Source organism: Chaetodon trifascialis, chromosome 3 (genome assembly GCF_039877785.1).
Source record: "Chaetodon trifascialis isolate fChaTrf1 chromosome 3, fChaTrf1.hap1, whole genome shotgun sequence".
Classification (NCBI taxonomy): domain Eukaryota; kingdom Metazoa; phylum Chordata; class Actinopteri; order Chaetodontiformes; family Chaetodontidae; genus Chaetodon; species Chaetodon trifascialis.
In genome coordinates this window covers 20156723-20169844 of record NC_092058.1, presented here as the reverse complement: position 1 = coordinate 20169844, position 13122 = coordinate 20156723, and the positions used below count along the sequence as shown (strand labels likewise).

At 42.3% G+C, this 13122-nt stretch overlaps 1 protein-coding gene across 5 annotated transcripts in view; it reads right to left on the bottom strand.

Moving 5' to 3' along the window:
* Positions 1 to 13122, bottom strand: part of chchd6b (coiled-coil-helix-coiled-coil-helix domain containing 6b) — a 95160-nt gene that overhangs the window by 70546 nt on the left and 11492 nt on the right. For 3 of the 5 annotated variants that reach the window (XM_070959975.1, XM_070959977.1, XM_070959978.1), the window contains exons 5-6: positions 6404 to 6424; positions 3073 to 3156 (exon numbers count right to left, since the gene is read on the bottom strand). In XM_070959975.1, the coding sequence (XP_070816076.1) occupies positions 3073 to 3156; positions 6404 to 6424 (105 nt within the window). The remainder of the gene's footprint in view (positions 1 to 3072; positions 3157 to 6403; positions 6425 to 13122) is intronic. The other 2 variants (XM_070959980.1, XM_070959979.1) reach the window with 1 other exon arrangement.

Genomic DNA, 13122 nt, shown 5'->3' with positions numbered 1-13122 from the left:
CACTGGCACACACACTCTGAGCTCTTCCCAGTCATTTGTACCCGTGGGGACAAAAGCCCAATGTGGAGAGACAGAAAGGGGGGATGATAACCCTCAATGGGGGAAAAGCAAGGTTTTGGGGGTTGTTGGAAAGACGTGTGGAGGGGATTAGTGTGGGTGCATGTGTGTGTGTAAGCTTGCATACATGCAGGTGTGTGACTAAATCTGTGTTTGTATGTGAATGCTTGTGTTCAGATGATCCTTGCATGCACACTCGTCTGAAAACCCTCCAGCAGCTGTGGATTGAGATGGGCTGATGTCAGGATTTTGAGGGAGGGGTGGTTTCACGCTTCACTCTCGGACGAAGGAGGATTAATTTTTTCAAGGGGGGGGATTAAAAGAGGTGAATTTTAAACTGAGACTTGTTTACAGAGTCACAGGGTATGTTGCCACAGGGAGACAGATATACTCCACCTGGGAAGAGATTAGGTGGGGACAGAGAGAGAGAGAGAGAGAGAGAGAGAGAGAGAGAGAGAGAGAGAGAGAGAGAGAGAGAGAGAGAGAGAACTAGAGGATGTACTGGTATGTCTTCTCGTGTGTGAACCTGTATGTGTGTGCAAGAGGAAATGCAACGTCGCACAGTACATTGGCCACTCTATCACAATTACTTCTGAAATGACAACGTACACACAAACCTGCCACAATAATCACAGACACACATATACGGCTGTTTTCTCATTTGTGTCAGTAGTGGACAGCATCCAGAGCCTTTACACAAACACAAAGTCTGTTATCGTCACTCATCCCTTAGACAAACTGAACACTAGTGTGTGTGTGTGTGTGTGTGTGTGTGTGTGTGTGTGTGTGTGTGTGTGTGTGTGTGTTTTCATACAGGTTTACATGCACGCACGCACGCACTCACGCGCACACACACGCACACGTGCACACACACACACACACACACACACACACACACACACACACACACACACACACACACACACACACACACACACACACACTAAGCCAGAGTAAAATGTTGATTCAGGGGAAGATCATACATCAATTATCAGTGGATTCTCCTTCTAATCTGCGTGCTCTTACCTTTGGCTTAAATTTCTGCCTCAGATCATAAACACATCCAAACAGAGCAATTACATGCTCACGAGTGTCTGCTTGTGCATGTAAAGTGCGTATGGAAAATCTCCAACCTCTGATAATCATTTAAAGAATAGAAGCACAGGTTGATATTCACAGTTAGACAACATCAGCGTCATCTTTAAATGTCTCCTTTGCATTAACATGATCTAATACAATACTGGTGGTGAGGGAGGCCCCGACAGAGCAACAAGAAGCTGTCTTAACATGCATGGACCAGAATTTATGTGAAAAGTGAAACATATTACTGTTTCAAATTGTCTTCTGCATTTATGTATATGACCTGTGTCAGTCACAATTCAACTTTTAAGTGGCCATTTATTTCAGCCCAACCGGCATTTGCCACAAGTATGAACGAAAGGAAGAAAAATAGGCAGGATAAAGGAAAGGGGGCATGAAAGGAGGCCTGGATGAATGGAGTGCTAGATTGGAAAATGAAGGAAGAGAAGGAGGGAGATGGACGCCGGCTCAGGGCTCCGGCTCAGGATAGACTGTCTGTTTAATGCACAGTCCATATAGCCTCTTTATCTCTCGCTCTCAGTCCCCCTCTTTCTCACTCCCTCATCCGCATGCAGGTCAGCTGTGAGCAAGTGAGGGGTGAAAAAAAGCGATAGAAAAAGCGACCGCAGCGGCGAGCGGAGAAAGATAGAGCATCCTCCACTCTTCTGCCAATCAGTCTCTTCCGTCAAGCATTGCAGTGTGTGCTGCTTGCCGCACGGTGTGCAGGGGCCCTTCCATTTAACTCGGCTATGTAAAAGGTTTTCTCAGAGACCTAAAGGAGGCGAGTGCCAGGAACTAGATAAGGTCCCCCGTCTGCCTGATGGGTCCTGCCGGATGGAGGGAGCAATCGGGGAGAGGGGTGGAGGGGGAGTCAAGTCCCAAAGAGTGGCTACTGAATACTGGAGGGAGAGTTGTGGGTGTGAGGGGAGAGACACAGAATGGCCAGGGGAGGGTGAGAGCATATGTGTGTCTACCTGTACCTTTTCAGTTTTTGTTGCTTTAATGTGTGCTGTTTTCTGTTAATGTCAACACACCCTTGATAAAAATGAAAATATGTGTGCACGTCCTCCACATCCTACAATCTTTGCTTGCCTCTTGTCCCTTCTTCTAGCCTCTGTCCATCCTTAAGAGCATTAACCGGTTCTTTTCCTGCCCTAAAATCATACACCAGGAGCAACCTTGCTCCTCACAAAGTCTTTTAACAAATCTGCCGAAGTTTACTCTGTAAGCAAGCAATATTTATCAAACCACAGTGCTTCTGGCTTTTACAGAGTGCAAAATATCAGCAACGCATTAGTGCTCAGGTGGAGGGAACACAGGTCATAATTTCTTAAAAGCACCCAACAAACAGCTTTTATTTCTTCTATTTTTTGAAAAGACCACAGGGTTGCCGGCAAGAGGACACAGTGATGAGAAAAGCATGGTACATTTGATTAGACAACCGGAGCTCTTTGAGGGAGACAGCGCTGTGAAAACTCTCCTGAGTGCTGGTCCATCAACAGCGAGTCGTGACTCTCAACTGCCTGCTGAAACTTTCAATTCATTTACATTTACATCTTGACACTGGTATGTGGGCTTGACATTTCCAAGATAGGGAAGAGTGTCTTGTGTCTCAGTGAGATTTTACCCTCCAAGGAGAGTGAGTAATATGTCACATTAAGACTTGTTTTGATATTCCTGATGTGCAAAGACTTCGTTTCAGTGAAAGATTACAGGATGTTTTTATCTTGTTAGTGAGGGCTCCCGTCATACATGTCAAATTTGTGGAACATCAAATCTCGTTGTCTAACCCCTCCATCAATATAATGAAAATTATTTGATTAATGCAGTGCAACTAATAAACGCATGTGAGGAACTGTCTTTAGCAGAAAAAGCCTTTCGGATTAGTTCGGACTATTTCCCTTTAATGCTGTATGTTTAGAAAATGACTCTTACTTTTTTCTCCAGTATCTCCAGTTGTTCTTTATAGAAGCTGGAGATGCTCGCCAGTTCCTTCTCCCTTCTCTCCAGTTGTTTGGCCTGAGAAAGAGGAAGAGAGAGAAGTATAAGAAAAGAAGACAATAAAGAAGAAGACAAAGAGTTAAAAAACGTTGCATTTGTTTAGAAAAATGACAGAACATGAAGGACGACATGACATGACAGTTGACTACACAAATATGACCTATGTAGGCCTGCGTAAATACTCAATCCAGAGTGCCCGGCACATAAGGAGGAGAAGGAAATCAATCCAGGAATTAATCAAAATGTTTCATTTGACAATATTCAAATTAACATAGTTAGTAAGTGGGTAAAACAATGGTAAAGGTAATGGGCTAAAAAAACTCATACGCTTTTGCTTATGAGTGTGCCGCATAGAGTTGGACAATTGAATGAATATATCGCAATCGGTGATTGGCTGGGTCCATTGCTGTTTTAGTTTTTTTTTTTTTGCCGATTTTTGTCATTTGGTTTTGCAGAGTCTGGTCTGCCTCAAAGAGCGAGTGTAAGCCGCTGCTCAGCAAGGACTCTTTTAGCATTTGGTGAGCTAACCCTGTAGCACAAAGACGTGAGCCATGGCAGAGAGAGGCAGCAGGGAAAACAGCATGTAGGGCTACAGTATTTTCACATAAAATTCAGTAATTAAGGCTTTATTTTGACCAAACCACAGTTGGTGATGGAAGAGCGGAAAGACTAACCACAATGGTTTTGGTCATTTTTTATTTTGTTGTGATCTATGTGATCTACGATGAGTTAACAAGGCAATGAAAGTCATCTTAGTTTGGTAAAAGGGAGAAAATTCAGAAGGTATGTGGTTGGAGTTGTCTGTTTAGTAAGAAAAATAAGTGTCAGAACTTTTCCTTCCAAGTTTATTTGGTTTGTTTGTAAGACTAATAAACACAGCAAGCTCACCAAATTGCACACACACCTGCGCAAATATATTGGCAGTCGTCGGTTGTTGGGCTGACAAAGGTTGGTTGGAAAATTTTAACATTTTTTAGCCAACGCTACTGGTGCACACGTGGGACACCAGCCAGAGTTATATGCTGAGAGGAGAAGAAACGAGCCAACCTGTTGCTTTCACTATATACTATATATGAGATAAAGTTTAAATCAACTTTATTTCATATTCCACTAAAAAGGAACCACTTAGGGACAGAGGACATTAGGTCAATCTTTTCTGCAGCTGTGAGCACACATAACATAACAGTTTCTTCTAAAAACAGATTAACATTACAAACATTTTAGGAGACCACAGCAAAAACGACTACATACCCCTCACCAAGTGTATAGTTATAGCATCAAGGTTCATGTTTTTTAATGCATTACTCTTTCACGTGTAACGTTTCATGTATTACCTCACAGTCAACTACTCTATGGATATATCACATATTTATGATGATGGAAATCTATAATAACGTGAAAAGTACGTCACATCTACACCACAAAGTAACAACAAAATAATGGCTATGTAACAGCGGGTGCATCTAATGGAACAGAACTTACAAAACTACTCAGGTGGCATGTGACTGGCACAGCGGCGGCAGGGGCTGACATGGCGATGCTGACGTTAAGATGAGGTGAAACGCTTTAATATGCCCCCTGAGCCAAGCTTTGACAGGCAGAAAGATGGCAGATTGGCTGTAGGAAGACCCATAGTTTGGGCCATGGCCATAGCAGCATGCAAGCAGAGGAAGATAGGAGGAAGACATCAAAAAGATACACTTTGAAAACAAGTTGCCAGTTCAGCTTGAAGTCAGAGATGTACATGCACTGGGGGTGTTAAATAAAAGATTCACTCTTGAGGAGAGATTCCCTAAAAGATGTAACATGAGCTTTGCAATGAGGCCACCTTGTTTTAACAGCATGAGGCTTCAAGGTCAATATCATTACACAGTATCATAAAGAGGATGAAGAGGGATTCCTTAATGGCAAATTTGGATTAAAATAACATCATATACAGACACAGGCAGGAATGAAGAGCTATTGCAGAGCTGCAAGAAGAAAATAACAGAGGGGTAGTCAAAGGAGATGCGCATGATCCAGAGTTCAAGACAATGGCGAGAAGAGTTTATTTAAGAATGTACAGTGAGTGTAGCTGAACTGATACGGTAAAAACCTTGTGGTGTGGTTCAAATCTTTGTGTTTACATGTGTCTGTCAGAAGTTTGGTCATGCTGTGGAGCACATGTAGTGAATCAAGAGCTCTACAATCACGTACTATGATTAAAATGCAGAATAGGACAGGAAACATGCTCATGGAGTACACGGGATGGTTGAATTCTCTGCGGCATGCACACAGTTGATCCGTAGAGGTTCACATATGTGTGGCTGCATATTGAAATGATTATTAATCAGTGCTGTGACATCTGTAAACATACACTGTTTCTAACCAATAAAGGTAATGAGTTCAGCAGTGCTACAGCAGTATGAACACGATACGGTGTGTGAACACAATGAAGCTGGCTGGGAGGGAGGGAGCAAGACGCAGCAATGGGTCATGGATTTACGTAGCATTAATATAGAAAGTGTGTATCACAAACGCAAACACACACATACACACGGTGTTATGCCATGGTGTAATGGTGACTGATTGCTGTAGCCGAGTTGTCTATTAGTGAGTGTGATATAGATGAGATGGAGCAACAGCATCTTCGCTGGATGATCTACTGACCTTTTGTGCTCTTTGTGGATATGGTGAATACAGGTGTGCGCACACACACACACACACACTCACTCACTCACTCACTCACTCACTCACTCACTCACTCACTCACTCACTCACTCACTCACTCACTCACTCACTCACTCACTCACCCCTGCACAAAGATTGACGTTACATTTATTGTAATCCAATCTAATCTCATTCTAACTTAAAAGGCACATGCATCCCCAATGACTCCATCTCCAAATCCCTATACTGTGCTCACTGCACTTTTTCTTTCTGCAGCGGCTGTTTGATGCTTAAGGGCTGAGTGTGTATATGTGTGTTTGTGTGTAAAATCACCTCTGCTAGCAGCACAGATGATATGTAATTTTCTAGCTGAATACCTCCCAAAGTGTTGTTGTGTGGAATGGTGGCGGCGGCACACTCACAGCCTCGCTTTAATGCACAATGAAAACATGACATTTGAATAGAGAATGGAGAGAGAGAGAGAGAGAGAGAGAGAGAGAGAGAGAGAGGGAGAGAGAGAGAGAGAGAGAGAGAAAGAGAGAAAAGAAAAGAGAGAGAAAGAAGAGAGAACCGAGTTCAAAAACAAGGAGGCATCAGCAATGGTCGTGTTGCTTACCCAGGCATCCAAATCTGCTGGCTAGGACAGAAAGAAGGAATAGGGGTTAGTGAGACGGTGGATGGTGTGAGGAAAGGCGCAGGGTTGGAAGAGATGGTGGTCAAGACCAAGAGGAGAAGGATGAAAGATAGGTATAATACTGAAAATGGAAAGAGAGGTGACGTACAAATAAATAAACAGCCAAAAATGAGGTGGATAATGAGCATGGGGCAGAGAGAAAGAGATAACAGTAGAAGAAGAAATGAGTGAACAAGGAGAGAACAAGGTTAGCAGAGCCGGTCAAAGTATAATCAACACCATTATGTACAAGTCGGACATGTCAGGCTGAGGACTACTTGTTAGCTATAAAACCTAATTTGCCAGATGTCTGATGTTGTGAGAGATGTAATTGTGCCCTCCAACATTCCCATAATGCAGCCAGTGTGCCCCATCATGCATTCTGTGACCAACTGACTGACTTGTCTGCCAAAGTAATGAAACAACATATGAATTTCTCCTCATTAATCCTTCCATTGGTCATCCTGGTGGCATAGGCAACTAAATGGTTTCCACACAATACTCAAGATGTTGTGGATCTGAGTCTGGCACATATTCCTCACTGCTTGTCAGCTGTCCATCCACACCCCCTGTCCTGTCCACCCATCTGTCTCTTCTCTTTTCACCGCCTCAAAGTCAAAGCAGTTCCTCTGGTTCAGAAAAAAGTGTTTGCGAAACATTTGATCTGTAGGATCACATGTAGGCTCATATCCTGAGAAGAAAAGAGAAAGTGGTCTTATCCACAAATTCCTGATACTAAGAAAAAAGCAAGAACTCAAGATGCAAATGAACACAGAATGGCAACATTAAAATTTAAATGAGTAGTCATATAGCCAGCGATGGCTGCATTGACCACTTAGATGAAAAGCTACAGATGGAAAATCACTGAGCCTTGTCTAAGGATATAAAGCACACAAGTTTCAAGACAGTTGGTGCTTGTATGCTACAGACTGTGCCCTTGCACACTGCCTAAGAAAAAATATATTTTGTTTTCAAACCACTGTTGAGTGTATCTTCAAGTGAAAGTATTGCTTTCATAAAAATCAGGAAACACACCAACACAATTAAACCCAATGCATTTTTAAATCAATTCTAATTAAATGTATTTATTTCAGTGTGTTGATTTACTTCATGTTAATTTTCAGATCGCACATTAACATTTAAAAAGCAATTATGTTATACAGATGTGAGTTAATTGTTTATTTTACAGTAGCTCTTGGTGGAACTTTGCCAGTCAGAACAGCAAGCTCGCAGCTAAATCTGTGTTTTTAAGACCTGTGTATGTATGACTCTTGAAGTAATAAGTTGGACTACTACATATATGTTACAACACTTCACCATATCAAATAACATTCAGTTAAAGTATATAACAGATAAACAGGACACCATATCTGGGTGCCCACTCAAACCAAGTGCTCCCAGTCCAGCATTTTACACAGAACAGAAAGGGACAGATTAGAGCAGTGGGTGGCTCTAATGTTGCCATGCCTCATAAAAACACCATTCAGTTAAATGAGGTGAACTCACAAAGCCAGTTGCTGCAGAACGCGCGTGTGCATGCGTGCGTGCGTGTTAGGTAATCTGTGTAACGGATACAGCCGACGCCATCTGTTTAACCTCCCTGCTCTTTGGTAGCAGACCCTAAACTGAATATGTGATTGTGTGTGTGTGGGTGTGCGTGTGTGTATGTGTGTGTGGACTCCCACAGAGTGTTCAGAGGAGTGTGGAGGTCCCATTTCCATAGATGATAGACTTTAGAAGAGCGGTGAAGGGGCTGCCGGTGATACAAACACACACCCAAGCAGTTTGGTGCAGTCCATGGGCCATAGCGGACAATGGCATTTCAGGTACATCCACTCATTGTTTTTTACTGGCTCTGAGCTCCCTGGTGACCAGCAGTCAGCAGCTTCAGTGTGCACATTAGGAGTCCAGATCCAGTGAGGTAGCAAAAACACTATTCTTTTCCCAAGATAAAGCTTGTAAATGTAGTATTGATGCATTATCAATCAAGTTAACTGTGATCCCTCAGGCCTTGTTTACACCTGGCATTAACATGCATCCTGAGTGATCCTAACACAAGTGGACAGCTCTAAAAACAGGTGTGAATACACCAAAGATGCATTGAGGACACAATGGGAACCAATCACTTAGACCACAGTCAGAGCGATTGGGCCTTTCATCGTACAAGGGTCTTTCTTTGTGAAAGACATTGTTTGTTGCAATTATAACAGCCTTTTATGTTTTGGTAACCCTATGCCGTGGTTAATGTAATGTTATTCAGCTACTGCAAGCTACTGTCAATGAATAATGTCAGCCTATCTTGTGGAACGCTCTGGGAACCAGCTATAACTGAAGGTAGCTGGTTAGCTTCAGAATAATCTAGTGGTAAAGATTTCTTTCATTCTCTGTTTCATCTGGATGAAAAACCTCTTTCAGTAGCAGGGCTTTTCTTTCAGCATCTCCAACAAATGGTGGAAGTCTATCAACAAATTTTTAAATTGTGTATTACAATTAACATTTTTACAACTAGGTCTTTGGGCTACATTGAGTCAATTAAATGCCAAGAAATAGAAATAATAATGATCATTAATAATTTAGGCATGGCTCATGTTTACGGGAAGCCCTCAATAAACTGTCTAAAACTGGTGGTCTATTGAAATATTACTGTGTTGTCAATAAAGTAAAAACAAAAACAAAACAACAACAACAACAACAACAACAACTAACTAACTAACTAACTAACTAACTAACTAACTAACTAACTAACTAACTAACTAAATAAATAAATAAATAAGAAACTAAATATGAATAACTGGTAGTGCAAACTGTGGCTCTGGAACTGCTGTGTCTGCAGCTGAGGGGCTCTCCAGCTCTACAGGTAAATGACACTGAAAAGGAGGCAAAGCAATCGGCCCGTTCCAAACAGGCACTGCACTCGTGTATTAAACTGCAGGTAACCATAGCAATGAAACATTTCACTCATTCTGCCAGTAAAACTTACCTAACCATGGGTCGCGGACCTAACAGAGTACTACTGTCCAATTCTGCAAACAATAACTATCTTAACCATCACCACTCAAACCACTCAAATTTCCTCACTTCATAGTTTACGTCACAGCGTAGGGACCTGCTCTCTTCCCTCCTTCTTTATCAGCTAGGATATTTCTTCAGAAGTGCTTGTCGGATGGTTGAATAGCTCCCATCAACTCTGCAACTTTCCTAAATTGACAATCTGACATTCACACCCACTTCCTGCCACGATTGGTCAACTGTACAGAGTTGAAGAGGAAGCCGTGGTTTGAACCTCTCTCTAAAGCTGTCTTTTTAAATTTTTGTTTGTCACTATTCATGTGCATCGGGGCTATCGGTTTCATCTTGGTCTAAAATCTATGTTGACACGCAATCATAAAGCATGAATCATGGCTATCAGTAGAGATGGACCCAGCTTCCTGTCTCAAAAAATCACTTCAAGATAAATTGTATTATTTCACGATGACAAATGGTCGAGCAATGGATTCAGTGCGTGTCACCAGCACCAGAGCATTCCTGTATCTACAAAACTAGCTTATAGGTGAAAAGGGGCAAATCATTTAACAGCATAGTGAAATTAGTGTTGCCCCTTCTAGAAAAACGTGTTGATTTAATGGATTTCAATACATTCAATTATCTATGCTCAGCTGAGGCATGTTTGCTATGGTTGTACCACGAGGGTCACCAGATGCACCAGCTTGGCAACGCTTCATGCTTGATTTAGAGTTGAACCCTCAATGGTCTGGCAACTCTGTGTGTGTGTGTGTGTGTGTGTGTGTGTGTGTGTGTGTGTGTGTGTGTGTGTAACAGAAAAAAAATGACAGAAATGTGACAGGATGAGGAGACCTTTGGTCTCCAACACCACCTCACATGGTGAGAAACGCTTGCTTGGAAATCAATTATGTAAATACTGAATTATGCAAATGCTACATTTGAATAAATCTATGTGTTTGGGGAGAAAAGATTTTGGAGTGGTTTTCTACTTGGAGTCAGGAGAGAAAGAGAGAGAGAGAGAAAGAGAGAGAGAGAGAGAGAGAGAGAGAGAGAGAGAAGAGAGAGAGAGAGAGAGAGAGAGAGAGAGAGATGAGGAAAGAAGGCTAAAATGAGGATTAGGATGGAGAATGTCACTGGCAGACACAGTTTGTACAGTCAAACTACTGATTTGGCTTTTTAATTAGGGAGAAAGAGAGAAAGACAGAAACACAGGCAGAGAGAAGACAGTAAGAGCTAATTCACTGACAGCTTTCTTCCTGGCATATCTCTGTAGGAAGAAGAACGGTGCGCACATTCATCGTGTGTGCCAGTAATAAATGCCATTGGTACAGCTGAGTGCTTTCACCCCAGCTCTTGTTTGGTCTATGCTGATGCTTAGCTTGTGTGGATTTGTCCTGAAAGGCACACTGAATGATCCACATCAAAGCTTGTCCAGTCACACGCACAAACACACACATCCACACATCCACATCCACACACAATGGCATTCAATAATCCCTTGTATGTTTCTGTCTGGCTTTAAAAAGCTGACATGCTTTAACAATGTACATTTTTCACTTTAGACATAAACAAAGAACAGTAAGATACCTCATTAGCTTCACTGAGGAGGTAAATATCCCTCAACAATTTCCTTAATGACTGAGCAACTCAAAATCATTATCTAAAATCTTCCATTCATTGTCCCTCATCTTTCATTAACATAAACCATAACTAAACCACAGTGTGACCAGAAACTGAGAAAATCATTTTCGCTTGTTTGACATTAATTTACAAGAAGCAGGTGTGTTTCTTTGGCATGCGGTGTCAAATTGTAACAGAGCCTGCTTCTCTCACACACATCCAGACAAAAAAAGACACACCCAACACACAGTGAAGACGACGTGCGTAAGAACACCCACACCCACTGTCTTCTGTGAAAGCCCACACACTGGGATCATCTTGATACATATCATCACAGGTGGAGGTACAGCCACGAGCCATCAGTTTCACTGAAGTTGCTCCTTGAATCAGCAAATATGAGCTATCATACCTTAATTCTTCTGACGTATGAAAAAACAAGGTATTCCCGTGGTTTGGAGGTTTACTGCCAATGCCGCCAAATCCAACACTGAATGTCTTTTGTGATTATGTATCCACATTTTCCATGTTGAAAACAGTTATTGTTGTTGTGAGCCATCCACTGTTAATCCATGATACCCTTGGTTGAGTCTGTTGACCAATCATGAGGTGTCATCTAATGCCTGGATCAGACCACATTAATCTAGCCTGATTTTGAAACGATTTTGTCGTGGCTGTTCAATTACCAGCATTGTGGCTGATTGTGAATGACCATCGGTCATCTGTACTCGTGCATTGTGACATGCTAAACGACCTGCCGTCCAGCACCTGGGACACCCTAAAACATCCCGACGAAAAGACTGGCATGGCAGAATTTTTTTGTCTTGACACAACTCGTGTGTTATTTCCCACGTTGTGTTGACCAATCAGGTGCTCTCTCCAGAGCGCAGTCAGGAGAGATGCTGAGGTTGCTGTTCTCAGGTGGAACAACTACAGAGAGGAAAAGTTCGTTGGGCTGTGGCAACAGTACCCCTGTCTATTTGACGTTCCCTCAAGGGAGTACCACGACCGAGTCAAAAAAGACAAATGCTGGCGAGAAATAGTGGAAGCACTTCATCAGCCAGGCGAGTAGCTGGCTGTGCTGTCATAACATTATCCCTGGTCCTAACTGTGGGAATATGCTTATCATTACTCCAGTAGCATATAGGCTACTTTAAAGTAGCCTGTTTGATGCGGCCAACACAGCCAAACCTGCTCCTTGAAGAATAAATAACTATGGAAATAAAAAGACTACATGCGAAACTTGCATCTGTCCTTATTGTTATCAGGATGCTACTGAGTAGATGTATAAATAATGACCAAAGGAGCTGCAGTTTACACCACCGCTTGCATTTGATTTTAATGTTACAGACCATTTACCATCTTTCTTTTCTTTTTTTTTTCGTTACACAAGACTGCCAGCATCACACACAATGCTTCTGTAGCCATGATTGACAGTGGCTTCACCCGCCTCCCTGATGACATCTGAACTTTCGCATGATCGTGAAATAAGACGTCACCCGACCAAGACAAGCTTATGGCACTGTGATCGTTAGATCTGACACGGTGACCATCGTCAAAGACAAAAACATTGTGTAGTGTGATCCTGGCGTAAGGTAGGCATGACATCCTACATCAACCTGCATCAGAGTTCAGGGGTCACATGGGGTGTAGGTCAGGAGGAGAGTTCCTTAAGTTAGCCTCCTGCTAAATGCTGTCAAGTGCTGTTCATTAAATGTCAGAAAACACTATTGCAGTTGTCGTTTGAGGTATTGAAAGAAACCAACACAACATGGTGTCAGAAGCGGAGCTGCTGTGAGCGTGTTCGTTATAAGCTCTTGCAATTAAAAGCCAACGCCAACTGCAATCTCCCATATGTTTGATGGACTGTCCCTCCTCCTCATGCGCTAAGTTGAAGCGACAAGCAACACAGTTTTTGTTCTCCAGAAAGCCTTTAACATAGGATGGAAGACAATCCATGATAATAACTAAACAAAGACTATTGGGTTTTTTTTTATATTTCATATGCCACACCATATACTCAGTGCAGTGATGACGGTAAT